At 41.1% G+C, this 27,356-nt stretch overlaps 4 protein-coding genes across 4 annotated transcripts; 1 reads left to right on the top strand and 3 right to left on the bottom strand.

The window, feature by feature from the left end:
- Positions 1-393: 393 nt before the first annotated feature.
- LOC127768974 (uncharacterized) lies at positions 394-3,977 on the bottom strand. The gene is made up of 3 exons (XM_052294648.1): positions 3,122-3,977; positions 2,446-2,734; positions 394-820 (listed from the first exon to the last, which is right to left on the bottom strand). The coding sequence occupies exons 1-3, from the start codon at positions 3,869-3,871 to the stop codon at positions 786-788; spliced, it is 1,074 nt and encodes a 357-aa protein (XP_052150608.1). The 5' UTR covers positions 3,872-3,977; the 3' UTR covers positions 394-785.
- Positions 3,978-6,329: 2,352 nt separating this feature from the next.
- LOC127768008 (uncharacterized) lies at positions 6,330-13,582 on the bottom strand. The gene is made up of 19 exons (XM_052293509.1): positions 13,403-13,582; positions 13,219-13,279; positions 13,106-13,142; positions 12,515-12,645; positions 12,292-12,435; positions 12,106-12,196; positions 11,777-11,910; positions 11,510-11,649; positions 10,457-10,507; positions 10,281-10,363; positions 10,139-10,193; positions 9,947-10,058; positions 9,115-9,610; positions 8,787-9,000; positions 8,608-8,678; positions 7,979-8,147; positions 7,760-7,889; positions 6,911-7,323; positions 6,330-6,820 (listed from the first exon to the last, which is right to left on the bottom strand). The coding sequence occupies exons 1-19, from the start codon at positions 13,547-13,549 to the stop codon at positions 6,617-6,619; spliced, it is 2,883 nt and encodes a 960-aa protein (XP_052149469.1). The 5' UTR covers positions 13,550-13,582; the 3' UTR covers positions 6,330-6,616.
- A 1,004-nt stretch (positions 13,583-14,586) lies between these two features.
- LOC127766207 (FAD synthetase, chloroplastic) lies at positions 14,587-18,379 on the top strand. Its single transcript, XM_052291290.1, has 5 exons — positions 14,587-14,933; positions 15,994-16,157; positions 16,396-16,531; positions 16,636-16,811; positions 16,902-18,379. Exons 1-5 carry the CDS (start codon positions 14,728-14,730, stop codon positions 17,393-17,395), a joined length of 1,176 nt encoding a protein of 391 aa, XP_052147250.1. The 5' UTR covers positions 14,587-14,727; the 3' UTR covers positions 17,396-18,379.
- On the bottom strand, positions 18,243-26,410 carry LOC127766206 (vacuolar protein sorting-associated protein 35B). Its single transcript, XM_052291288.1, has 22 exons — positions 26,094-26,410; positions 25,912-26,008; positions 25,690-25,816; positions 24,756-24,941; positions 24,105-24,192; positions 23,807-23,863; positions 23,631-23,720; positions 23,430-23,552; positions 22,793-22,867; positions 22,663-22,722; positions 22,311-22,427; positions 21,799-22,038; positions 21,646-21,711; positions 21,433-21,522; positions 20,889-20,978; positions 20,493-20,582; positions 20,121-20,189; positions 19,970-20,050; positions 19,676-19,783; positions 19,450-19,553; positions 18,954-19,067; positions 18,243-18,871 (listed from the first exon to the last, which is right to left on the bottom strand). The coding sequence occupies exons 1-22, from the start codon at positions 26,187-26,189 to the stop codon at positions 18,658-18,660; spliced, it is 2,382 nt and encodes a 793-aa protein (XP_052147248.1). The 5' UTR covers positions 26,190-26,410; the 3' UTR covers positions 18,243-18,657.
- Positions 26,411-27,356: the final 946 nt, after the last annotated feature.

Genomic DNA, 27,356 nt, shown 5'->3' with positions numbered 1-27,356 from the left:
TAGCACACAGCACACATATGTCCGGCAAGGCAAGATCAACTTTAAGCTGTGTGGCAGGTGTTCGATTCAATCTCTGTTTGTGTGTACTCTACCGTTGAGTATTCTGTCCCGGCACTCTTTTGAGATGGAAAGAAAAAGAGGAGAAAACAAAAAGAAATCGAAAGGAAAAGGAAAAGGGGAAAGGAGAAGACGGCACGTACTTTGCGACGACACGGATTCAGTTATCCATCCCAGTCGCAGGCTCGCAACTCGCAAAGCAGCGGCAAGAAGATGCGAATGCGATAGTAGTATCAGTGTTTGAGCTTTTCTTCATGTATGCACGCCTATTGTCTACTTGATCAGAAGTTCATTGTCCACTACTTGATCAGAAGTTCAGAACATGATAAAGCGTAATAGCTTAAATCGCCTAGAACCGCTGATACAGGCAGATTCAGATTCATTACCCCCAGGCTGAATTCTGCCGAGTCTTCAGAAATAGGGTATCCATGGATATCAGAAATAAACTTCTGAAAACCTCTTTCCCCCAAAAAAGATCATCAATAAATGAAGGGTATAGCCGTATAGATGGTTTGAGGTCTCAAAACTCAACTATGAACTATAAATATCTCCTCTTCTTTTCTTTTTTTTTTTTTGCATGCGAATACCTCAGCTAATTTAATTTAGGCTAGGCTATATACACACGACAATTAGATCCTACCAAGTACTCCACTGGTACAGGAAAAAAAATGAATGGAGTAAATGTACAACCAATCATTCCACCCAATTCGCTACCTTCTCTCCATAGATTATGGACCGTATGGCCATGGAAATGTTTTTGCCACTGAAATGCACAACAAAAAGGGAAGATCATTAGACGAAGAAAAGAAATATCAAGATCATCCGGTTGAGAGCACTCAGCAAGCAGCTGAGTACACTCAACAAAAATAATGTTAGGAGAGTACTCCCTTCGTTCCAAAATAAACAAACCTAGAATAAAATAAACAAACCTAGAATGATGTAACATTATACAATGAATCTGGATACACTGTTACGTCACGTCACATCCTAGCTTTGTTTATTTTAGAACGAAAGGAGTACATGCAAATGGACTTGTCCATATTCTGACTGTAATAGCAAGATGGGGCAACAAACTCTTACAAAATTCTTACTAACAAAACTCTCAACATTTGATTCAAGTAATTGGAAGTTATAGAAAAGCTAGATTAAAACATGGTATGCCGCATCAGCGTCGGTAAGAAATTTGTAACATTTTTTTGGTAAGTGTAGCTTTTTCCTAGTAATTGGGTTCTTTGGTTGAAATACCAAAAGATGCTGCGCATGCGCATGTCATATAGACCACAAAACCATTACCAAGTTATGTTCACTGTTTAAGGAAAACCCACGACCTGAATTGTACTATGTTTGCTGCTAACAGAATGATACCACCATCTTCAGTACGGTAGCTCTCTATCAGAAGAGATGTGGCACTAGATTTTGTGTATGCACCATCTAACATGAACAGCTCATGGTAACACTGAACCTTGTCATGCTATTCGTGTTCTGCAAAATCCAAGGATGCACTAATACATTTCTTCACTCTTCTAAATAAAAAGTTTAGTCTGAAACATAATCTAGGACAGAAACCGTTGGTAGATGCAAGGACTTCACATACAATTTGCAACAATATTGTAAAAGGTCAACTGGATCTAAATAACAAAAACGGTTGGTTGAGCTGTAATGGATGTGTAGTGCAACCTCATTAACAGCTAAATCCATCTTCTTTTTACTGCTTACTCTCTGAAATCTTGGCTTTGTGTTTTTTATGTTCTCTATCGACGAAATAAGGCAACCTTCGTTAAAAAAAAGTTACTACTACTTACTCTCTGAACCAAAATCTGAAGAGGACATAGTACGGAAAGGAACCTTTCCTACAACTTCATTATAAAGACATCCTACTATCCTAAACTTGCTGAAAAGGGGGTGCCTTAGCATTGTAAAAGTTGGTTATGTGGATATCCATTCTTTGATTCCCAGCTGGTTGAAAAACTTAAAATTAGTGGCTGCCTGGCTGGTATCATCATATCATAAACAAATTATATTATGTTCTCATAAAAAAATATATTAGGCTCTAGTACTCCAGTTAACAAGAGGTAAAGTACTCTAGGACTGGAAGCATGAGAGGGAACAATGGCAACCATTGATCCTCTGGCTCTACTTTCCAGCTATAAAACTAAGCAACACACCGAACTAACTTTACCTAATACCCACGTTATGCTCTGCAAGACCTAAGTCAAATGCGCCATTGAGCTAGTCCATCCTCAAATCATCTAATCTTAGACTAATCAGACAGATTCAGGGCATATCATTAGCCTAAATAAAATTTAGTTTCTTTTACTTTTACAATAGCATCCAATAGAAGCAGGAGTAGTTAGGATGGTGAAAACAACAAGGAATGACAAAATTCACCTTTTGAGGACTCCTGGACAAGCACAATATGCATTGCTGCATTGTTTGGTGGCAGCTGCAAGCGGAGAGGAGCGAGCTTGCCAGTGATAGGGCTGCGTGTGCAGATGATTATGTCATGGAGGCCCGTCTCTTCCTGCAACTTGTGTGTGAGCTCCTCCAAGTTGGAGCCATTGAATGTGAATGAGCGTGTCTCGTCGTCTTCGTCCACATCGCCCTTATCATCTGCAATGTGGTAGTAGATTGCACGGCCCTCCACCTTGTGCAATGGCGCAGAGAAAGAAAGGGAGGACTGACAGCACAAGGAAGTCTCAGTGTTAATTTTCTGAATCATTGCAAAAGTTTCAGAAGTAATTGGGAAATTGGAGAAATCAACTATAATAGTTCCAAATTTCTTGGCACACATAATGATTAAAAGTTCCAAATGATTGCTAATTGCATTTGAGCATCTCTATTTGTTGATTCTAGAAGCAGCTTTATGAAATGATTGGTTAGTTCATCCAAAGGACGACACATTAGCCTACGCAATTAAAGAGTGCTCCAAATCTGAAGTCAATGATGGCTTTCTTTGCTCCAAATCTGAAGTCAATGATCTCAGGATGAGATGGAGACCAATTCGACGAACATGCACTGGTCAATTCAATGGAGAGCAAGGGAAATGTTCGAACAAATGACAAACCTCGAGTCTAGAGGGCGCGGGCTTCGGCGGTGGAGGCTGCGGCGACGCGTCTTTCTCCAGCGGCTGCGGCGGGTTCCCGGTGTACGATTTGGTGGGCCGGTGGTGGACCTCCTGCGGTCGCGGCGGCTGCGGCGGCGCGTCTTTCTCCAGCGGCGGCGGCGGCGGGTGCCCGGTGTAGGACTTGGTGGGCCGGTGGTGCGCCTCCGGCGGCGGCGGCGGCTTCTTAAGCTCGGGCGCGTGGGCCGGCGACGGCGGCGCGGCGGAGGTGGGGGCGCGGTCGTGGCCGGGGGTGAGCACCTGCACGATCTCGACGTCCCAGAGCACCCAGTCCTGCGTGGCGGTGCGGTGCGGCACGTCGTGCGTGACCGAGTTCCGCCACGGCGGGAGGCCGCCGTTGGCGCGGAGGTAGTGGCCGTACCGCGTCTTGAGCTTCGCCTGGAAGCCGTCCTTGACGGGCTCCCACTCCAGCGACGAGTCGGTGGCGCGGCCGCCGGGCGGCGGCGCCTGCAGCACCTTGCGGCCCGTCATCCCGAGCAGGAAGGGCTCGTTGGAGGCGGAGAGGTAGCGGCCGTATCGGCTGCGGAGGCGCACGACGCCGGGTGAGTGCGGCACCCGCTCCACCGTCCACCGCGCGTTCGTGGCGGCGCCGTTCCTGTCCTGCGTGACGTGCACCTCGTCCTCGTCGGCGTAGAGGAACTTGTCGTGGTGGCTCTTCAGCCTCACCACCTGCGCCCTCGCGAACAGCTCCATCGCCGCCGGATCTCCTCCTCCTCCTCTCTCCGAGGCGAGAGAGATTTTCTTCTTCTTCTTCTTCTTCTCCAAGCGGCGGAGGCGACGAGGTGGAGTTGAGTTGAGTTGGCCGGTGACGAGGAGGAGGAGGGGGATTAATGGGATTAATTAATGAGGGGGGACGACGCGTCGCTGCCGGTGGGGGCCACGGTTGGGGGAGGGCCCACCTGTCGGTCAGTTGCGGGGGGTTCGACTTTGACTGGCTCGCGGTTGCGGGTGTCCGGCACGTTGGGATGGGTCGCGCGGCGAGAAGGCAACGCGCGGAAATGGCGGGACGATGGATTCCGTTTACCTCGCTTGATCACTGCCTCTCTCATCATGTAAACTGGAGTAGTTACTGCTTTGGTAGCCAACCTTGTACGACGATTTCGTTGTGCCTCACGTGATGATGATGATGATGATGATGATGCCTTGATCGCAAACCAGATCGTTCATCGAATGACAACTTGCATTGTTGTTTTTAGTTCATGTAGTACAATGCAAACATTGTTTTTTTTTTAATTACGAGCTCAATTACTACTATGAGGTCAAGTAAACATGAAGGCAGAGCAGAGCAGAGCACACGCGTTTGAAGTTGTACTTGGGCGGATTTAAGCGCTGACGGGGAAAGGTGTGGATGGCCATCAATTCAAGCGGCCTTCGTAGCATCTTCTGCTGATAAGTTTGGTTTGACCTGGAGTCTCGCCTACTAGTTCCAAATAGGGCTCCCTTCCAAATACGGCGGCGCGTCATCAACTGCCGACCACAACATGGCCGCCCCCAAATACTCCTACGAGATCTCCATCGGATTCAGTGTTGCTTGCACCCGTGCAATCCAATACTCACGTGATGAGCGAGCATCGTTCGTACCGGTCTACCGGACAGCTTGAGTTCCGATCTCGCGGCGACAATAAGATCCTGCTTCATAAAGCTCTAACTTTAAAATTTAGCTTTAGAAGGTAGGTCTGGAGTGGAATTGTGGAATAGCTAAAACCTAGCTCCACATCACTTATTCATTCTGTGAGAGTACTCCATCTAGCTCCGCTCCCATTTTAGATGGAGCTAAAACTGTTTGGCTGAGCTCCATCTTCAGGAGAGGTGGAGCTGGAGCTGTGTCAAACATAACCTAAACCCACCAATAAACTTAGTGATTAAGTAACATGAGGATAGAACAACGCTGCCCTTGCTCACTCTTTCCGTCTTTCGTGTGGCGATGAACAACTAAATTCTCAGTGTACCAGCAAGAATAATCAGGTTAGGAGTTAGGAGCATCTACTTTTGCCATACGAGAACAAAAAAAAGAAAGTAATAGAAACTTTGATCGGTATAGCTGATTAATCCTAGTACGTCACCAGTCTGGTAGTGCCGTAGTGGTAGCGAATAGCCCGTGTTTGTACATATGACCATATGATAGGATAAATTTGGAGAAAAGTCTTGGAGATGTCACTGTCTTCCAGACTAAAGTTTGCATATTGACAGTGTCAAGCCAAGGCGCCATGCTATGCATCCCTGTATCATTAAGGCCTTAAACAATTAGCAAGAGAAAGCAGTCCAACCAGAAATATAGTGTTTAGAAAATTAGGACAAGATAAACAGCTCAGCCTTTCCACGTTTGCATGCCCTTCTTTAAAGTCACTACATACATAGAAGTTTTTTTTTTTTTAAAAAAAAAGTGTGCGTCCATGAACTCCAAATGTATGGAAAATTTCCTAATTATATACAAACTTTTAAGGATAAATATATTGTTATGCAAACTTTCTTTGAATAGAGTTATTATCTTGAAAGGTTATTGGCACATCCGGTTCGATGTAGATGCTGGTTTTTACCCATTTTGAAGAGAAGAAAATCACAAAAAATCGTTGTACGAACGTACATCTGTTGGTTCGGTAAGATAGTACTACTAGTGGTGAATTCCATCACGCAGGTGACATTCTGGACGTGGTAACAACCCATCAAAACTTGAATCACAAATACTCCTATGTGGTTTCTGAAACGTATTGGAGTCATCAACCAAGCACCGGCGTTGAATGCGGTCCACGTCAAAAGACACAGAAACTTGGCCAAATTTAGACAAGGGAGAACATGGTGCTTGAAAAGTTTGTCAAATGCACATAACCATTCGTTGTCTCAACCATTGTTGTTACCCCTTCCATATCTTAGATCACAAGGAGAAGAAACGGTATTGATGGCGAGAATAGCATAAAAGGTTAGGCAAATACCAGAAAAACATCCTAATCTACAATATCCAATGAGGCAAACACCAATTGCACAAGAAACATACAAACTGAGGGCATTAAGACACCAGTCTCAACGCGAAAAGAATACCCAGGAAAACCACGTCACGTCCATAACACGCAACCACGCAATCAATCCAACTGTGTCAGTGCACCTCGCAGTAATCAAATGGGTAAATGACCATTCACCATCATGGACAGGCCAATCACAGGAAGCAGCACATATCGTACCATTTTAAACTAGCGCGTTTCTGTATACATAAGCATTCCCATTCAAATGGTCATAATAGATGGCTCCAACGACCATCAGCCACTGTCATCAAGGGTCAAGATCGACAAGAGTGGGACAAAACAACCAAAATGTAGCAAGCAAAATTTTGGCAGACCAATGGTGGGGCTGCAAAGTTTGTGGAAAGTTCTCTGGAAACATTTTAGCCTTTTGACAAGCTGGTCCGGGTCACCATGTTGTTCTCCCCACGATGATCACACTCAATTATCCTTTGGTTTTGTTCAGACCATGTTGCAAAAATTTGGAACGATATTGCTCCACCAGCGATTTATCCACGCTTCCTTCCCCAGCCAGCTCTTTCTTGGTCTTTCTTTGAGCCCTTCCTCTCTTTTGCTCCGAATGACTATCATTTCTGTTTTTCCTCTTTGCCAGGGCATCTGCCGGATTATGTTTACTCGACAGAGTTCGCTGCAAAACGGAGACTATGTTAAACTACTTCGCTTCATCGAGATCGATAATTTTGTGGTGCCGAAAAACAAAAGGTCCAATATTACTTACATTCCTATCAGCGGTTGGTGTTGCATCTTGTCTATCTCCATCCAACGCGGTGGTTCCCTTGTTTGACTTTCGTGCTCTTTTTGCAGGCCTTTGATCCTTTCTTTTATCTTCAACCATACTTTCCACAGTGCCACCATCTCCAGCTGCCGAAAGATCCTCTGCAGGCCCTTCACCAGCGTAGGGTAACTTAGATGATCTATCGTGTGATTTTCTCTTGTTCCCTTTGTTGAAAGCCCTTCTGTTATTTGCATCAGGGCCATCAGTTGCAGACTGATCTCCCAGAGGCCTCGCCTTATCTTGCGCAGCTTCTCGCAACTTATCACGGCGGTCCTTCCAAATTTTCTGGAGTCTCACTTTCTCAACGTTCTCAAGTGCAAACTCCACAATTGGACGACGTTCTGCACCAAAAGTTTCTGCAAATGACAAAAAACAACAATGTAACTGGAGATAAACAGACAACACTAAAAAAAAATGCAGCAGCAAACAAGCAAATGCTAGTTACTACTAGAAAGGAAGGGAAGACATTAAGGGTATAGTATGTCTCTGATGATCTGCATACTGAGGAAAAGTGAAAACTGCAGCTAGAGCTAACAGCAGCTCAAAGACACAGAAAGCTCATGATTGGACAAGAAACAGCACAGATAGGTAGCGCGAAGCCATGAACAAGTGATACAGTGATTCCATGCAATCCAAGGATGCAGCATTATGCAATAGGCAAGATTAACACATCACATTCTTCTCAGAGAAAAGACATATTGCACATTAGAAAGTAAGTGAGACGATGAGGCAGTTAGACAGCATGGCTGCAACAAAACAATACTTAGAAGCATTTGGTATAGAAAAGAGTACCAGGGTTATTGTTTAGGACTCTTAGAGCCACAAGAGCATGCTCATGTTCTTGAAAATCTACGAAGGCTACACCACGGGAATGTTTCTGTGCAGTACTGCTGCTCTTCTTTTCATTTTTCAGAATATTTACCTGTTCAAGACAAATGCACATGCATAAGCATTATAAAGATACCTAGAAATAGAATAAAACAGAGGTTGAATAAAGAAAACCCAATAAACCTTTCGGATGACGGGATTTTGCTTGTGAGCACGAGAAATAACTGCTTCTCTACAAAGCTTCTTTACATCATTAATGGTCATAGTCTTTGGCAGGTTGTAGATGATAAGCCTTGTTTTGGACACATGAAATTTTGGAGACTGGAGCATTTCCGCTTTTCTTCTAGCTAACCTACATGACAAAATCAAAGATTTCGTGAGCATTGTTCACATGATCCTTTGGCCATGAGCCCATGATTGAGAGCATAATAAAACTCCATCTTAAGAAAGATTACTGGACATTCAATAAAAAAACTAAATACATATTATAGAAGAAACAATTGAAAAATACTTGACAAAATAAAATTAATGGAAAAAGACTATGATTCAATAGTTTCATCTGCCGTACAGAGACACCTTTTTATTATAGAAAAGGTTTGAGACACCACATGCTGCCAATGAATTATAAAAATTGCATCTATCATAGCTGTTTATTCCCAGAGAAACATTAACACACATGTACAGTGGACATTTACCAATATAATAGAACCAACACTTTGCCTATATTTCTTGTCAAAAGACATTGGCTATATTGGTACTAGCTGTAGGGTGATCTAATGGTGCACAGAAAGAAGGAAAAGATCAACTCTTACCAACTACGTTTATTCATGTCAGCATCGGATACACCTTCTGCAGCTGGCGTCCCAGCAAGTATTTCACCTTCCTGCCGCAACAATGAATTTGAGATAGGAAAATTGATTTAAGAGATGATGAGAGAGTGAGAGAGGGGGGAAGGGAGGGGGGAGGGGGGAGGCTCTAGTAAAAAGGTTACCTTAGTCAAGTATAGGTTACGTCGATCCTCCACCTCATTCTTTGCCTTCTCAAGTTCCTTTTTGTGAGCTGACTCCTTGTCCAGTGCTTTCATTATCTTAAGAGCCCTGCTCTTTATAAAAATTCCCAATCCAGGAGCAGCATTGGCAGCAGAAACTGCTGCATCAGCTGCCTCTGGTGTAGAGAACTTCAGAAAACCAGTTCCTCTAGGTCTCCTGTATAGATAGCACAAAAACATGCATTAATGAGTGTACATGCAAACGACCTCTGGTTGATACAACAGCAGGAAATAAAGGAAATATGATGTTCTAACAGATGGTGAAACATACTTTGTGAGTTTGTGAAGAACTGGGAAGAAAGATTCAACCTTCCCAAATGCTGAGAAGCGCTCTGTTACCTCCTCATTACTTAGATCAAAAGGAAGGTTGCTTATGAATAATGTCCTATCCAGCCCAGCGTCTTGTTTCTTGAATTTTGTGGCAGGAAGGGTGTTTTCCTCCTGTGCCACACGTTTAGAATTTTCTAACTTGTCAGCTGCAGGTACAGATGCAGGTAAATGGGTCTGCTTCTGTTTCTTTTCTGATGTATCTTGTTCTGTTTCTGTGTCTGTATCAATATCAGAACCCTCATTGCCAGATGGTTCAGCCCTCTCAGATGACTTGATCAAATTTTCAAGAACCTTTCTTGAAATATCCATTTCAGTTTTGAAATCATCATCAGCAGGACAATTGGAAGTCTCCTGCTCAAGTTCATAGCTATCATCTTCTCCAACAAGATTATCTTCAGACTCCTCGTCACTGCCTCTGTCTGATACATTTGCCAGCTCTGTAGGTACAGCAAGTTCATGATATTTCAGCTTCCAAAGTAGTAGTTCAGAAAGCACAAAGAATTGACAGGATTTAAGAGGGCACACGGTGTATTAAAACAAATATTTAGTTTTTAAACAAGAAGCCAGCTGGTCATTTTGAACAACATGAACCACCGTTTATCTGTTGCCTGAGAAACCATACCAACGAAATGACATGGTACCTTTGCCAAAAGCCAAATGTCCATGTTAAAATAGCTGTTAAGAATATCGTTGGAGTACATAAAGATATTGCAGGTCACAGGATGAACGAAGGCAATAATTAAAATAATTGATACAAAAGTCTATATATTTACCATCATCCTTAGTGCTGGATTTTGCAGCAACAGTGTATACTTTCTTTGGAACAGCCCAATCAACAGCTACAGTTCTCTTTGCAACTACTTTTCCGTTAACATTTTTTATAGCCTGTTAAAGAGAAAAAAATATAAAATATTAGGACTTCCAAAGATTTTTTTTTTTTTGCTCTTACTGAATAGGGCACTGACATTTTCTGCATCTTGTTTACGTGTGAAAGACACAAAAGCAAAGCCTTTTGATGCCCTGTAGAAGAATGAATGCAACAGAGTTATCATATCTTGCAATTTGCTTAAACTGCTGAAGAAATAAAGGATTCAACGCGAAACATACCCGTCATCAGACTTCTGTGGAATGGACACATCCCATATAAATCCTGCTAAACTGAATATATCCATGATCTCCTTTACTGTAATCTGCAACAATAAAACAAAAACATATAGCCTCTGTTTTATCTCTTCTAGGAAACAAAGCTTGGAACAAGTGAACTTTTGCATTCAATCAAGCACCTTAAATGGTAGATTCCGGACTATCACTCTCCATTTCCTGATCTTTGAGCCCTGTATAGCAAGCAAGTTAGAAACAACTGCAGGTAACTGGGGAAATAGCCAAAGAGAAACATATGATAGTGGTTCCAGAGTACAGATAAACACCATGCAACTCTTGTGAAGAAGGGGGACACACAACAACTGAAAATTAGGATTTTAAGTAATCTCATTCTATCTCCTACCCACCTATTCTCACAGCTGCAATTGTAGCCATGCAAGATAGTAGTAGTAGATTATAAGTGGAGACAAAGCGGTAGCATATCTATTGTGTCATTCACGGAATAATATTAGGATCTTTCTAACTGAAAGTGAGAAAAGCTTGATTAACTCACTGACTAATCAATCTCTAGAGGCTTGTACATCTTTTACAGATACAAAAATGGAGTTAGCGGTGGTGATGGTAGTATCTTATGATGAATAATATAGTAGTGCCTTTTGTGAACGATTGCATGTCACCATCTGATCTAATGTGAACTATGTATGCAATATTTAAAATTTGGGGATACTAACTTTTTTCTAGTTTAGAACTTATAATATTTAGTTTAGATCCATTGCAATGAACAGGCACTATGTTGGTTCTGGTAAAATATCTAGTTTACTTATTGCAGGTCTTACAGGACACTGTAACTAACTATATTTGAAACTGTAGTCAGGAGATCTGTAATATATGTGGTATTCAGGACGTTGCCAGGAGACACAGCAGCAGAAAGTTATTGTTAGTTTGAGACTCCAGAATTTGAAGTTCCAACCCATTTTTAATTAGCACATACCCATCCGTTTTAAATTACCATACTAATTCATGATAGCCACCTTAGGTTAGAACATAAGGATAATTATATGTAGCTTTGAGGAGAAACTAAATGTGTGCACATGCACTACTACACTGGTAAACAAAAAGTGGAAGAAAAACGGAAGTATTTGAAGTTTGTTTAATTGTAGAATAGAACAAGTCTATCAAGCTAAAATAATGAAGTAATGGCAGCACATCAAGGTAAATATAATGCAAGAAGATACCTCTCCACCAAGCTGACGAGCCCAAACAACTGCTCCCTTGACCTCCTTACGATGCAAGTGAACAACCGAATCCCAAGCTGATTTGACACTGGCAAAAAGTACAGCTGCTGCATCTGTTGTGCATCCATCTCGTTCAAGCCCTGTTGAGAATGACAGCCATTCCATAAATTATACTGTTTCAAGAACCACATGCTAGTGGTATTAAAGGAGAATAATTGTGTGTACAGCAGGAACTGGGAAAATGAGATAAAACTTAATAAGTCATACCATGGAGCTCCATTTCCTCTTTTGGAAGTGGATAGCTAACAGATACAACTGTGCCAATCTCTCCAGCTAGACGAAATACTTCACTCGCCATAGCAAAGTCTCGAAGACCACCGAATATCACAGTTTTTGCAACCCTTCATCACAAGCAATTACAAATGTCATGCTGGATGAAAAATAAACAATTAAAGCATATATCCATGAAAAAACTAAGAATTTTGTGAGGTTATGGAAACCAAACTAGAATGGGATGGGGGAAAAATCAGCATAATTACTTAAATTGTTTTTAGGTAATGTTATGGCTTGATGGTATAGAATATTTGAGTCCACACCTTTGCTTTTCTGAGCTTTTCACCTTAGCAGTATTGGAAATGCTGACTTCCTTTGATAGTGTAGTTTCCTTTTTCAACAACTGTAGTGGTTCTGGTTCAGTAATACACCATGAATCAGAAAATTAAAGCATTGATAAAATTTAGGAATGGAAACAGTGTTGGAATCGAACAATTTTCCTTTCAAACCTGTATCTGTTTTATGAGATGTCTCCTTGTGTTTTGCAGTAGAAGTAGCATCTGCTTCATTTGTTGCATTGGCATCCTTGGCTTCATTTGTTGCATCAGCATCCTTGGCTTCATTTGTTGCATCGGCATCCTTGGCTTGCACGGCTTACAAGCAAAAACAGCCAGGCAATCAAAATCTCAATCAATTGAAATTCAGAACCAAATACCAGAAATAGAAATTTACCATTCTCCTTCTTCTGTAAACGTTCCTTCAGTGGAGCACGATGCGTTGCTAGCTTAACTCTAATTTTTCTACCAGCAACAGAGAATCCATCCTTTTGCTGAATAGATCGCTCAGCATCTTGAACAGTTGCACTGTATCAATGTAAATATGTCAAAAATGTATAAAAGATTACGCGTCAGTTTTATGCCTTATGCCTATATATTTTCTGCAGAAAGATATTCCTACATGAATAATCACACGACACATCTGTAAGAGAAACAAAAAGATCGAGCTAAACCAACCTCTTGTGATTTGGTTTGTGCATTAGTACAGTACATAACATATGGTGAAAGCTTCGTGCAGTAACATACTTGTAATAAGAACTATCGGTTTGGGGCTAACTTCTGTGAGGGACCTGATAGGCTGGTATTAACCAGACACCATCACTAGAGACACTGAATAAATGAATTTCCGCTTAGCATTAAACAATTTGCTCACTAGAGCATTACACTACTCACGGTCAAAATCACTTCTCGAATTCTGGAATTGTGACAGGAAAGGGAAACACATTTCCATCGGAAAACAACCAGAAAAGCAAGCAATGAAACTTACAATTGCACGAACCCAAAGCCTCTGCTCGTCTCTGACCCTGCATTAGAAACAAACACAACCAAATTACTCCCTGCTAAACAGCCATTGAACTCACTGTCACTGAATTCTCATACCTTTCGGCGCGACCATGAAGCATCGCCTCACCGGCCCGACCTCGCTGAACACCGCCTCGAGCTAAAAAAAAACAGCAATACACACCGCGTATCACAGCCTCGCAGACCGAAACAGCAAAAAAATGCTAGCCGCATAGCTTCGCAGGGGATAAGGCTTTGGGATTGGGGCTCGGCTTGCGCTTACATCGGAGGACTTGAAGGTGTACGGCAGGTTGGAGACGAACACGGTGGAGGGGCTGTGGCCTCCGGCGCCGCCGCCGGTGGCCGCGCCGCCTTCCGTGGCTGCTCCCCCGCCACCGCCGCCGCCGCCGCGCTGCTTCCGCTTACCCATCGCCGGCGTCGTAGGGGAGGAGGCGTGTGAACAAGCTCCCGTACTCGACGAGGCGAGAGGTTTTGTTGGGCTAGGCCGCTAGGGTTTATAGCTTAGAATGGGCCATTGTTTTTGTCGGACCGGATGTCCTAGCGGTGCATGCTTGGTTTGGGCCTGTTTGCGTTAAGTGCAAAAAGGTCCACTTTACGTCCCTCAACTAATGGTCGAGTGCTCGAGTTTCATTTACATACAACTATATACTCCATATAAAAAACTACGATGGTGATGGGAGTAAATCTGTTATTCTACTTGTGCTTCTTCGGTTTTTATAAATTGCCGCTTGATATTTTCTGATACTGTAGAATATTCTAATATTTGATTCAAGTAAATACCATATATGCAAATAAGCAAACAATTACATGCTTGATAAAATAATATTATGCTATGATATTATAATATATTTTTTTATCTATAACAAAACATAGACATTTTCTAGTCAACTATAAAATTAAGTATAGATTGTCCTAACTTCTAAAACTAGTGTTAATCGAGCCATCAATATTAAGAGTAGTTTCAACTGACATGATGCTTATCAAACTTCTAGGCACCATTTTTTTTTTAAAAAAAATGAAACTTCATCAACATTTCTTAATAATACCTTTTCATTAAATCTTCAACTTTCTAATATCTGATCCATCATCTCTACTTTCGAAATAAAAACTTGGTTTTGCATATCATTTTTCAGCAACTTTATTTTTTTTCCGCAACTTTATAACACAACAGCCTTGAGACATGTTTAAGGGAGCTTTTGTTAGCTGAAAATTTTTCCAGAACAAGAACCCCACGCGCACACACCAAACGGTCCAGATTTTCGTTCGGATTCTGATAAGTTGTAGTTATAAAATTCAGAAAATAAATTAGAAGCCATAAACTGAAAAATCGCTCCGCTGTATTATTAGAAGTAACAACTTCTCGTAATTTTAAGTTCTCTGAACAGATCCAGACCCTTAGATTATGAAATAACCAAGGTCACTAAACACACCCTCATCTAACGGGCAGGCAGCTCGCCCGTGACGCGTGCCGCGTGCGTGACTGCCAGCAGCAGCAGCAAGCGGAGGAGAGGAGAGACGCGCCGCCGCCGACGCCGCCTGCGAAGCAAAGCGGCGAGCGAGAAGCCAACGGCGCATCAAAGTGAGGATATGGAGAGGGGCGCCGCCGCCGCAGGAGCGCTCTCATGCACCTTCCGCTCCCCTTCCCCTTCCCCGACGTCCCCGGCCGCGCCCCATTGGCGGCCTCTCCTCGGCTTCCGCTCCCGCTCCCGTTCGCGTGGCCGGGGCTGGGGCCAGCGCGCGGTGGTCGCCGGGGCACCGCGGTTATTCCTGCCGCCACCATGCCGGCGCTTCAGGTAGCGAGCTCCCTGCTGTCTCTTGTTCCCTTTTCCTTGTCCTCCTTGTCTCGGTTGGGATTGGGAGTATTGCTCCTGCGCTCGCAAGCTGTTCGATGAAACGCCTGTGCGTTTTGGGGGTAAGTGATGATGCCGTCATCTTAGGAAAGGGATTAATCGATTAGGACACTTTATATAGTATGGATTAGGACTGGCAACTTTGGATCGTTGAGCCTGTTCAATCTCGTGCCAGTGAAATGTTAACTTTGACAGCTAGTAGCTTTGCTATGGTTGGTTGGAGGCTTGGAGCATTCGGACAGTTCTTTGTGCTTGTCTTACCACCTTTCCGGGTTTGACAATGTACATTAATTCTAATTTTGGATATTTCAGTCTAGATACTTTGAGCTTCTAGCAGATGATGGGCAAAAGCTAGAATTTCGAATTAGCTGCGAGGATGAAAGGAGTTAAATTAGCATGTCTCCATGTCAAGCACTTTCATGGCTCAAAGTTGCGGGTGGCTTGTTGCATTTTACTGGTTTAGTAAGTGTAACGTTAAACTTGTGCGGAACTTTCTAACGTCAGGCAAGAAGTATATCTTGCCCAAGTCTAGCCTGTTGGCAGGTGAAGCCAATTAAAATTAAAGAGATTATGTGGAACAACTGTGCCCATCGGATATTTGCAAACGAAAAATAATTTGTGAATAAAACTTTTATATTACGTGTTCTTAGCGATCTAAAAGCAAAGACTGAAAAATAAACTTTGATAAAAAAACCTCAAAATCAACTCCAAATTTAAGGTTGAAAATTCAAATTTTGGTTGATAAGCATAAGCGAAAAGATGAGGCCGTATATTTGACGTGTTCCCCACGTAAGGCTCACTATTGCGGTATTGCCATATGATTTTTCCCACTGGTAATCCTAAGATTTCAGGATTTTATTTCTCTCTTACAGACCTCGCATAAAGCTATGGTTTATAATCACATCAATAAGAGTCGATCTTTTATGTTTACTGCTGTAAATGCTTAATAATGTGAACTTGGTTTCTCATTTAAAACTTTAAAATTTCTCTTACACACTTGTAGATACTGCAGTCAAAGCAAGCTTCTAGGCATGAACAAAGGGCAAAACAGATGCTCGTTGGCAACTTTCAGCTCATTTGGACAGTCAGGGATCAGTCTGAACAATGAAGATTTAGTGAAAGAAAAGCTCCTAATAGATTGTGGGGAAGATCAAGATTGTGTGATTGGTATGCACTATGTTTTTTTTTCTTCAGATTATTTAAGTTTCATACTTGTGTGCTTATTTTGCATGTAAAACCTATACCATGCACCTCCAGTAAGTGATAATTGCATGCCAAATCTATTATGGGCAGCTCATGTCCTTTTCTAAGGCTGCACATATACTTTCTTAGAAAACTCTGCACAAATCTTGCATGAGGCTAGGATTAAACCAGATTTTCATTGGGTATTCAATGCATGTTTCAGATGGGATAGTTGCCTTGGGAAAGTTTGATGCCCTTCACATTGGCCATCGAGAATTGGCAATGTATGCTTCTAAGGCAGGAACTCCCTTTCTTCTTTCTTTTGTGGGAATTGCTGAGGTTCTTGGCTGGGAGTATAGGTGAGTGTAAAAGAGGCTATTCATAATTTCCCTTGGTAATCATTAGCCCCAAATAACAGAGTGCCTTGCTTGTGGCAATTCATGACTGCTTTCCTTTCATGCAGGCCTCCTATAGTTGCTCGGTGTGATCGGAAGCGAGTGCTCACCTCTTGGGCTCCATACTGTAAGAATGTAGTGCCTATTGAATATCAAGTTGAGTTTTCAAAGGTCAGGTACCTAACTCCACGGCAATTCGTTGAGAGGTTATCAAGGGATCTTAAAATACAAGGTGTTGTAGCAGGTAGAAACATGTTGTCTTCTCTTGTAGGTGCACTATCTTACTGTATTGTCATAACCTTTTACAATATAGCTTTGTTTGTTATTATGACAGGTGAAAACTACAGATTTGGCTACAGGGCATCTGGCGATGCAGCTGAGCTAGTGAAACTATGTGAAGAATTTGGTTTAAGTGCATTTATTGTACGGTCAGTCATGGACACAGCTAGATCTTATAATGGAGTTACAACCTCCGTAAATTCAAGCGACAAGGGGCAGGTTTCTTCTAGTCGTGTTCGCCATGCTTTGGCTATGGGTGATATGGAATATGTTTCTGAATTACTAGGGAGGAAACACCGCCTTGTGCTGACAGTTAAGGAAAACCACCTTCAGGAAAGGAAAAGGATCATGTTGCCAAAATCTTGCATGTTGAACATGCCACCAGCTGATGGTTTGTATGAGAATTGTGACCTTGTTAATGGAGGCCATCTTGGACTATGCAGGGTTATCATAAACTCAGAGACCATTGAAATTGAGATGAAAGATGAGAACAGTTTATTACCAAATACTATTCAAGAAAATCAGCAATTAGGTATTGAATTTGGATGATATGGTACAGCTCAATTCATGATTGGTGACATGGCAGGTCATATTTTGTACTATATCTTCATTATATCTGGCACCTTGCGGATTAGTTTGTGTTGATGCTAAATAGTGCTGATTTTATCTGGAGGGGATATAGAGCAAGAAAGAAAAAAAAACTGAGAACTTTGTATTCAAGGGTGTATACCTCATCGTGATCAAGCCAAAGAGCATCTTATAGATGAACAGAGATTTTGTGCAAATTTGCATTTCATGCAACGAGAAGACATGGTAGTCAGAGAGGACATTGTCCTTTTTCTCCCTGGGAATTGGCAACGATAGAACTGACTAGCTTCTAGCTAGCTGTATCAGCAAAGCTGAAGCACAAGGAAACATACAAGGGAACTCATTTCCCAAATCCCACCTAGTACGTTTTTCCAGCTTATGAAATTGTGATTTGTACAAATAGGTTTCATTTACACAGCAACTTCCCATTGTTAGATAGCAGCTTGTTCCATCAACAGTTAATGAAATATGTTGCTTGATCTTCGAACATCTGGAGAGGTCTGGTCCCTAACAACGTTGAGTTTAGCCTAATCTAGCTTATGAAATTGTGATTTGCACAAATAGGTTTCATTTACACAGCAACTTTCCATTATTAGATTGCTGCCTGTTCTATCAACAGTTAATGAAATGTGTTGCTTGATCTTCGAATATCTGGTCCCTAACAATGTTGAGCTTAGCCTAATCGATCGTTGGCGTGTATTGGAGCTCTGAAAAGGCTACCGGACAAGGTAAAACTCTGTAACCTTAATCGTCTGTGTAGGTCCGTCAGCTCACAAGGTCTCAGACAAACAGTTCATACTTCGGAACATAGTTCAAATTCAACGCCTTCATTGCTATGAATTAAGCAAAAGGTCCAGCCAGATAAATAGAAATATGTACCTCCAAAGTTAAAAAAGTTAGAACCCTAAAATTGTTCTTTGACAAAAAAAGAAAAGAAAGAAAAAGGATATACAACAATGATACTCTGGTACACAAGTTGCGCTGTACAGATCTGAGCTTCCCAAGGGTAAAGCTTATTGCCACCTGACTAACCCAAACATGTCACAAAATGGAGGGGAGGCCCCGCTTTGAGCGTAAGATGCACAAATAACAACAGATGCAAAGATCCTTTAGGCCAGAGGCAGCTGAGACCAATGGCTTGTATTTCACTGAACTTCCGCAAATATGACTCGAGACAAAAACAACACGTCGTGACGCTGTTCTTGTTTTGACTTAGTGCACAATCAGGTAGTTTTTATTTGCTCATATTTTTCACCTATGCTCCCACCTTTCTGCTTCTGGAATTCAATGTAACGTAAAGTGCTTGCAAAGAAGGCCTCTGTCGATGGATCAGCTACAGTGTTCTCACTTTGCTTCTCTGTCCTAATCAATTCAATCAAATCCTGGATTACAGTGTTCGTGATCTCTGGAATTCCTTTCTCGAAGAAGTACAAATACCTGGAAATAATAGAAGCATGTGGATTACAACAATAGCAATCATATGCACAAGAGAATATATCAGACTAGGTCTTGAGATTACTTGTTCAAAATTTCGATAAATAGCGCGACAGATCCGCTACTTCCCCTTGTTACATTAGCCATCTGTTGAGCGGCATTTGCAATTCTTAAGGCACGCTTTAAACAAAGGAGGACCCTGGAACAACAATTCAAAGAAGCAACAAATAAAAACTTGTCAGTTTTCATAGATACAAGAATATAATTCAAGGATAATGAATATATAGTAGTGCCTTTTGTTCCCATGAATAATTGACATAACCATGGGAAACTCAAAAGGATATTGCAAGTTTGCTGTGTACTTGCGTGTGCACCTGCTGTTGCTGACAGCTGCAGCTGTGTTTTATCTACCTTGTGATCTTTTAAAACAGTTTGACTCACCACAAAATTATAATAGACTTGTTTCCGTATCATTAGGAAGGTCCTAACATTTCATTTGCAAGAACGAACTAAAAGTTGAAAATTACGGATGGCATAACTAGTCTACAAGTTTCAACAAATCAGTATGCTTAGAAGTTTACCTTTCACCATCCATTATTCCGTCTTGGTCGTCAGTCCAGAAAAGGTGTGAACATGCATAAACCGCTCGGCATTGGTCAGGCTTCTTTAGAAGTTTTGCTGAGTACTGCACAATTATTCAGCAGGATGTTATTATGTGCATAGAAGAGACTGATTTGAGAGAGAGAGAGAGAGAGAGAGAGAAGAGAAAAACATAATTCAATAAGGAAACAGCATAGTAATTGTTACCCCTGTTGTCTTGTGAGTCAGGGTATCTCTATTTTCAACCCCGAATATATTCATCCGTTGAAGGGTTCCAATTATAAGATGAATTGCAGTGATTTGAGCCTTTGAATCCTGCATGTAGCATGCAAACATTGTAGGTCGAAAATCGTATAGAGTTATAAAATGAGCTATTGACCCTAGTGTTGGAATGCATATTGCATGTGTTTATGATATGATCCGGGGGTTATATCAAATAACTCAATTGAAGTAATGTGACAAAATGGATGTGCACAAGGAAGGGCAACGCAGGGCTTATACCGCAATTTCTTCTTCATATAAGATGAATGCTTGAGTAAAGAACTCATAAGCAACCGGTTCCAGATCACAATCATTGGCCGCCTGTAATATGAAAGGTAGTTACATGATATGCAGAGTTATGGAAAGCATAAATCAATTGTTACAGCAATACCTCTGCACACTGCAGATATAATCTGAGAGCCAGTTCAGGAGAAGGAACACATGAGAGAGCTTCAATGGTCTGCGGATGAAAAAAATGATGAGAACATTGATGAGGGAGAACAATATCCCCATCAACAGATTTATAGCCCTCATCCTTATGCAAGCAAGTAAATCAAGCCAGGGAGAGTTTCTGTGCTAGAGGAAGTTGGATAAAACAGTTCACACTTATGTATCCAGCATACAATTATTAACAATATTATATCTTTTTCCAACAGTTTCAAAGTTGATAGTGTGTAAAAAATTGTGATATTTTATCAGAGTTTTTAAGTGAAACTCCAAAACACATCTAAAAAGAAATTAGCCAGGGGAAGGGGGTGGGGACCTGATGCAAGATCTGAAATATTTTCTTAGGCGTTGCAGGAACTTCCTCCCCTATTACATCACCATCTTGACCTTGTAATCTTCGGACCAACTGCAGGCAGGACAGATTCTCCACGGATTAGAAGCCTAAAATTAGAATAACTATTATACCAGAATTAAGCAGAGTACATAGCCAATATCTGGCTAACATATGTCAGTGGTTAGCAAAGGCCACGATTTCCCATTATTATCTAAAAACAGATGTCAGATACGGTAAATTATTGGTTTATCAAAACGGCCCCTACAAAGAATCTTGATCAACTAGATATTTTTTTTAGAAGCATTATCTATAATAGAAATACGAAATGAGAAGATTACTTAGTTTATCGTACTGTCCAAATGTAGTTGTAAGACAAACCTTGAGAGCAGAGAATACTAAGGATGGCACAGTGAAAGGTAGCCGCTTGGGACCTCCCTGAAGTATATGCTTCTGAACGGTGCATAATATCTGAAAGATCAACAAGTATTTGCCATTAGCATTTTCAAAATGATCAAGTGTTCAGACATTCAACCTGATCAGTAAGTTCTGTCCAGTTCCAGAAACATAAATACAAAAGTTAATGCCCGGTTTTGTATTTTTAGCATTGGATAGGCTATTGCTGCGACTTATCCATTTTGCAACCAGCATGAACATGATATGGACTTTTTACTTAGGTTCTAAAGACATGACCTAATAAAATATTCTTCTTAACCTTTTTATTGGGGGCAAACACTAGCTTCATATTCTGTCAGCACGTTGCTATCGCTGGATACCAACAGCATAGATGTGAAAAATGGACATAAAAATATTCCTAACAGTGAGTATGTAACCATCACGAAACGAAGTTACTAAAATGTGAGAACATAATGAGCACAAAATAATTCTGCATCATTTAATCAACTTCAGTAGAATACAAGTGTACCTTCAACATCTCTTCATGGTCATCATTGTGCAACATGTGAATAAGACGCGCCACAGAATTCTGTTCCTCCTTAAAATCCTCATCATCAAGCTAAGCAATATAACAGGTAAACTTGATAAGAAAATAGAATATTGTGTGTGCTGATTCAGTTGAACAGCAGCAGAAACAATATAACAAGCCAAAGAAAATTGTAGAATGAAGCGTGTATATTACCTCGTCATTTTGAGCCCCATCCATATCTTTTATAAGACCTTTAATTAAATCAAAAAGAGCTTCAATCTGCAAAATAATGATGTCCAGAATTACATGATGATTCCCATAGTAGTTGACAAGACAATAAGCAAAAATATGATGTCAAAAAGTTACCTTGTCAGAAGTAGATATGCAAGTCGTGTTCTTCATTATGCTTTGAATTATTACAAGAGCCATAACTTTTGTTGTAGAATTATCAAGGTAATCCATAACCCGAGGATAGTTTGAGAGCTCTAATGCAGTAACAATATTGCTATATTTCTCCAGGGGGGCACTGAGAAGTGCAACAATTTGCTTTGTTGCCCTGCTATCTTCAAGTTTTGCATTCCCTGAAAGTTTCTTTACGCATGCACCCTGTCCAACATTAAACTTAACATGAGCTAAAAAGCGCAATAATACATGACATAAGAGGCATCACCAAGGGAGTGGCTGTGGCGCATACTCCATGAAGACTATTTAGACATCCTAATATATATTACTTCATATATTTTCATTCCTCTACTCTTCACCACTTCCACTCAAGGATCATTCGTAGATTGTGGAGAAAGTATATATAAAGTACAGAAATTACATGCACATATACTATAGAGTTAGGAGATTTTTTTCCCCTACACAAGAAGGCTTACCAACACTTGATCAACATAATCAAGCCGATCCGGATGCACACGGAGAGTAAATGTCAAAAGTGATACATATAAAGTTACTGCACCAACAACTGGCATGTCAACTTGGGCCTCTATCACCTGCCAAATGAATCATAGATCACTAGTTTCAGTTTTGACAGTAATACCATAATACAGCACGCAACAACTGTATAATTTGAGCAAGGAGCAAGAAAAAAAAGACAAAGTTATACTCTAAGGATCCTTTCGACCTCATAAATGTGCACAGAGTTGTTTTCAGATGAAATGCCAACTCATAGTATTGCAAGAAAATACGAAATAGAAAGAGTGATAAAAATTGCAGAATAAGTTTTACCTTTCCAATAGCATTGCTGAACTTTGCAAAAGCTTCAACTTGCAAGAATTCTGGCAATACCTGTACAATTCATGATTGTCAATAGTATACGCAAATTTTACCATGATGAAGTGGTTTAGTGAGTGCTTACTTCAGGACTTGCGGCAGCATAGCTTGATAACCTGTCCATGAGTTGAGACAGCACGGTTTTGATATCAACATTTGGCTGCCACAAAATAGTAATGAGTAAGTAACAATCGCAGTGAAAATTGGACAGAAAATTACATCCCGATTCTTATATATCAAAATATACACTGAGTTGTATTTATTTATTCTACGGTTGTGGTTTTTTGTGTTAAATGCAGCTTAAACTACAGATCATGACAGAACAAAATGTACTACATGTACATGATAAAGCCTTTTGCAAAATTATGTGTCAAGTTCACTAGTCACATTTTACAACAAAGTAGCAAGTGAACAACTGACACGGTCGAAGACCCTACGTAAAGCTACTAGCATGCGCAGATTAAAAGTGAATCTGACTCGCTTGAGTTGATTCCCTGATTGAGTTGTATTTTGAGACAGGTGGAGTAGTTAATAGAACATCAGGCAGTGCAAATCAAATTGATCAAGCAGACAAAGACATAAGGATGACTTGGTAGTTAACTCATTTGGTTGACACAATCAACTAAATATGTCACATTATAATCATCCACATCAGTGTTTAATTTCTAACATGCAACGATATGCAGAGAACAATCAAGTTAAAATAACATAAACATGCCAACCTGTAGTTGCGGAAATGCGCTCAACAATGTTTCCAATGTCTGTAAATGGTATTCGTCTGGAAAGACTTGTATTATGCAGTCCATCAGGTAGAATTGTGCAAGTTCATCCTTACAATTAACCACCTGCCAATATATTTCTTCTTCAGCTTCCAGTAGAATCATGGATCATTTTATAATTTGTCAACAAATCTAATTGCAGACCTGTTCTAATATCCTTGGAAGGACAGTTTCTTTGTACATGTCAAGGTCAACACCCTCAATCTGGCTTAGAACGTGAAGGTTTTTGCCTACCTAGAAAAAAGAAAGAACAGTAGTAATGTCATTGAAATGACACCAAAGAACATGTAGTGTAGGGAATACATGTAATTGATGATTACCAAATCACGCAGTTCATTTCTTTCTTTTCCCCGCTTCTCCTTCTCTCGAACAGGGCCCTGCAAACCATAATCATCAAGGCCAGTTTAAGTTATTATCTGGTTAGATAATCTTGAGCTTCCTAGAGGTGACATCTGTGATAAAAGCTTGTATTCATGAACAGCATGGGAAACAATGTATGCATGCGCAGAAACCTAATGCGGTAAATGCATGGTAGGGGAAAGCATCGCAGCACTTGTACTCAGACTTCAGCTTGAAAAGGAAAAAAAAAAAAGCTTCAAGTTGCAAGCTGAATCAAACCTGATGTTGCATTCGGACCCAGAGTTTGTTCATTTCTATGAAATTCTGAAGAACAAACTCAACTGCGTCGTTAATGCTGTCAGCATCCCTGTGTGATGAAAGTTGCAAAAGGCAGGTATAAAGAAACAATTAGGTACTGTAAAAGAGAATAACATAAATGTGAAGTAGCATATACTTTCAGGACAAAACACTTTTGCGCTCTGCATGTCCTAACTCCCAGATATAATAAAGTGAATTGAACTTCATGTTGCCTCTAGTGTACTGATACATGATCAAGCAGCGCTACTGGCAAAGTGGCAATAGTTAAGACTTCCAATATACAGTTGGTCCTAAATAAGGATTGGTAAATTATATATGAGATAGATAGAGCAGCGATGACAAATAAATGAATTAATGCACAGGAAGTCACAGAATCAATGCCTACACCATAGCATGCACGATTCAAAACGAAGAGCAAGGGAACTACGTACTTAACATTAATTTGTCTATCAGTTCCCTTTCATTTGGATTTTGTGATTACAGCCTGTTCAAAAGGTACTATATGAATGCCAAATTAATGTTGTAGAATAAGACAACATTTTACATACATATGAAACATTAGTTTATCTTCAGTTACTGAACATTTAAACAGCATGGCATGGAGTGCATTACCCTTCATACTCGGAACCAATATCTGGCAGTTTGTCTCGGCTTATCTGAGATAGGTAGCTTCTTAGGAAAAGCCCACGAAGAGGATGTTGGATGCCTCGACACATTTCAACAAGGTCTTTAAGAACGTCTTTCGCAGGAGCCTCTTTTGATTTAATGTACACAGATCCTACTGTGCAGAGGAGATAGCTAGGACATGAACAACACCAAATCAGGTTCATACCATAACAGTTCTTCAGCAATTTCAAATGAGTCAAAATCACATCCCATTGTACATGCAAGCATGATTAACCGTTGGCCTCACATTCAGGTGTGACAAGTGTATTCAAGTTGGTCACAGTAAAATCACCAGGGATCAGTGTTCTAAAGTCGGTGCTAGGCACCGGGTAGTCATCGTGATTAGGCATTAGATGGTGCATTTAGGTGGCTAACCTACCTTGGGTGGTGTTTTGTTGCTATTTTAGTGTTATATTGTCTGAATTTAAGTAATATACTTACTAATTTCTTGGGTTTGACTAGTTGGTTTGACCTAGGCGCCAGCCCTTCCAACTCTCTAGCACCTTCTTGAACCATGTCGGCAATTGAATGATATGGCTTATATAATGTCTACTGGTATGAGCACTGATAGTCAAGCAATAAGACTAATTAAGTTCAGTTGTACCAAGTAAATATACAGTAGTTCAAACTTCAAACTAGTCTTTTCAACAAAGTTAAAGTTACTTGAAAGTTAAACTATCGAAGTACCAAGTTCTTCCATTGATCTAGTAGCTACAAGTTATTACTAGATCGTATCGAGTTGTAATGATCTACAGGACTGCAATACCCACCACAAAGTCGGCTCCAGAAACCTCACAGAGCAAGTAAAACAGAGCTAACAGCACATAATTACACAAAGTTAACAGCTGTTTATGCCTGACAAGGGGTGCATTAGTCTTACAGTCTGGGCAGTACGTTGCCAGCATGCTGCACAAGCTCATACAAATCAACAACGGAGCAGCTGCCACGACGGGTCTCCTCCCTGAAGAACATCTCCAGCTTCCGCATCTCATCAAACGCCCTCATATCTGCAGCAAAATCAATAAACCCCCATCAAATCCCAGCTGAAACCACAGCCAAAATTGGGCGCACTGAGGAATCCTGACACATAAGAAACACTCACATAGATCATAATACTTGTGCGGCGAGAGCCGCGAGGTCCGCAGCTCGGAGAGCATCTGCGCCGAGTACTTGAGCGCATCCTTGAGGTTGTTCGAATCCTGCGCACGAATTGCCGATCGGGGCAGATGATAAGCGAGAGGGGGCAGTCACAGACCGAGGGAGCTAGGGTTTGGCGGGCCTTACGAGGGCGCGGTGCATGTAGAAGGCGTTCTGCTGGACGCCGGCGATGCCCTCGGCGAGCCACCGCTCCTCGTCGTCGGCGCCGCCATCCGGCAGCATCCTGACCGCCGCCGTGGCCGCCGTCTTCGCTGGCTGCGGGGGTGGATCTGGTCGGCCTCTGGTGGCTCGGGTTGGGGTTGGGGTTGGATCTCGCCTCTCGCGCGTGGGCTTGTCCCCTCTCGGGTTTGGATCGGGGCGAGTGTTTGTGTTCTTCGAGTGTTTTTTTATGATCGGTTTTTTCCTCTTTTTTTTCTGTTTTCCGAAGTGGTTCGATGATTCGATCTGGATCAGATGAGTTGACGGCCGAACTGGGTCTGGGGTGGGCTGACTTGTCGGTAAAGGCCATGTTAGTTTCAAAAACTTTTCTCCAAAATATCACATCGAATCTTTCGATACATGTATAAAGTATTAAATATAGATACACTAAAAAACTAATTGCACAATTAGGGGGGAAATCGCGAGACGAATCTTTTGAGCCTAATTAGTCCATGATTAGCCATAAGTGCTACAGTAACTCACATCGTCTCGCGGTTTCCAGGCGAGTTATGCAATAGGCTTTTCATTCGTGTCCGAAAACCCGTTCCGACATCCGGTCAAACGTCCGATGTAACACTCAAAAATTTTTCTTTTCACGAACTAAACAGGCCCAAAAACGAATTTAGGCCTCTTTAGTTCCCAAATAAAATTTTTCACGCTGTCACATCGAAATGTTTGGACATTGCATGGACTATTAAATGTAGAGAAAAACCAATTATATAATTCGCCGGGAAATTGCGAGACGAATTTTTTAAGCCTAATGACGCCATGATTTGACAATGTGGTGCTACATTAAACATTTGCTAATGACGGATTAATTAGGCTTAATAAATTCGTCTCAGATTCCTAGCGGAATCTGTAATTTATTTTGTTATTAGACCACGTTTAATACTTCAAATGTATGTCCGTATATCCGATGTGATATGCAGGGGCAAAATTTTTTGCCAACTAAACAGGCCCTTACTATCTAAGTGGGTTTAAAAATACGAATTTACTCCATCTGAAACCTGCTCTATTTTTTTCTTCTAAAAAAGTTAGCTATAGCCTTTTATCTCTACTATTATAAAAGTTGAAGATGTGAAGATGTTTTTATCGATACTTTGGTACGTCATCCGTGTATGAGTCGGTTTTTAAGTTCGTTTACTTTTGGAAATTCAAATATGTATTTGAGTCGAGTTTTAAGTTTGTTCG

This window comes from Oryza glaberrima, chromosome 3 (assembly GCF_000147395.1).
Source record: "Oryza glaberrima chromosome 3, OglaRS2, whole genome shotgun sequence".
NCBI classification, from domain to species: Eukaryota; Viridiplantae; Streptophyta; class Magnoliopsida; order Poales; family Poaceae; genus Oryza; species Oryza glaberrima.
This window is presented reverse-complemented; position numbering and strand designations above follow the sequence as displayed.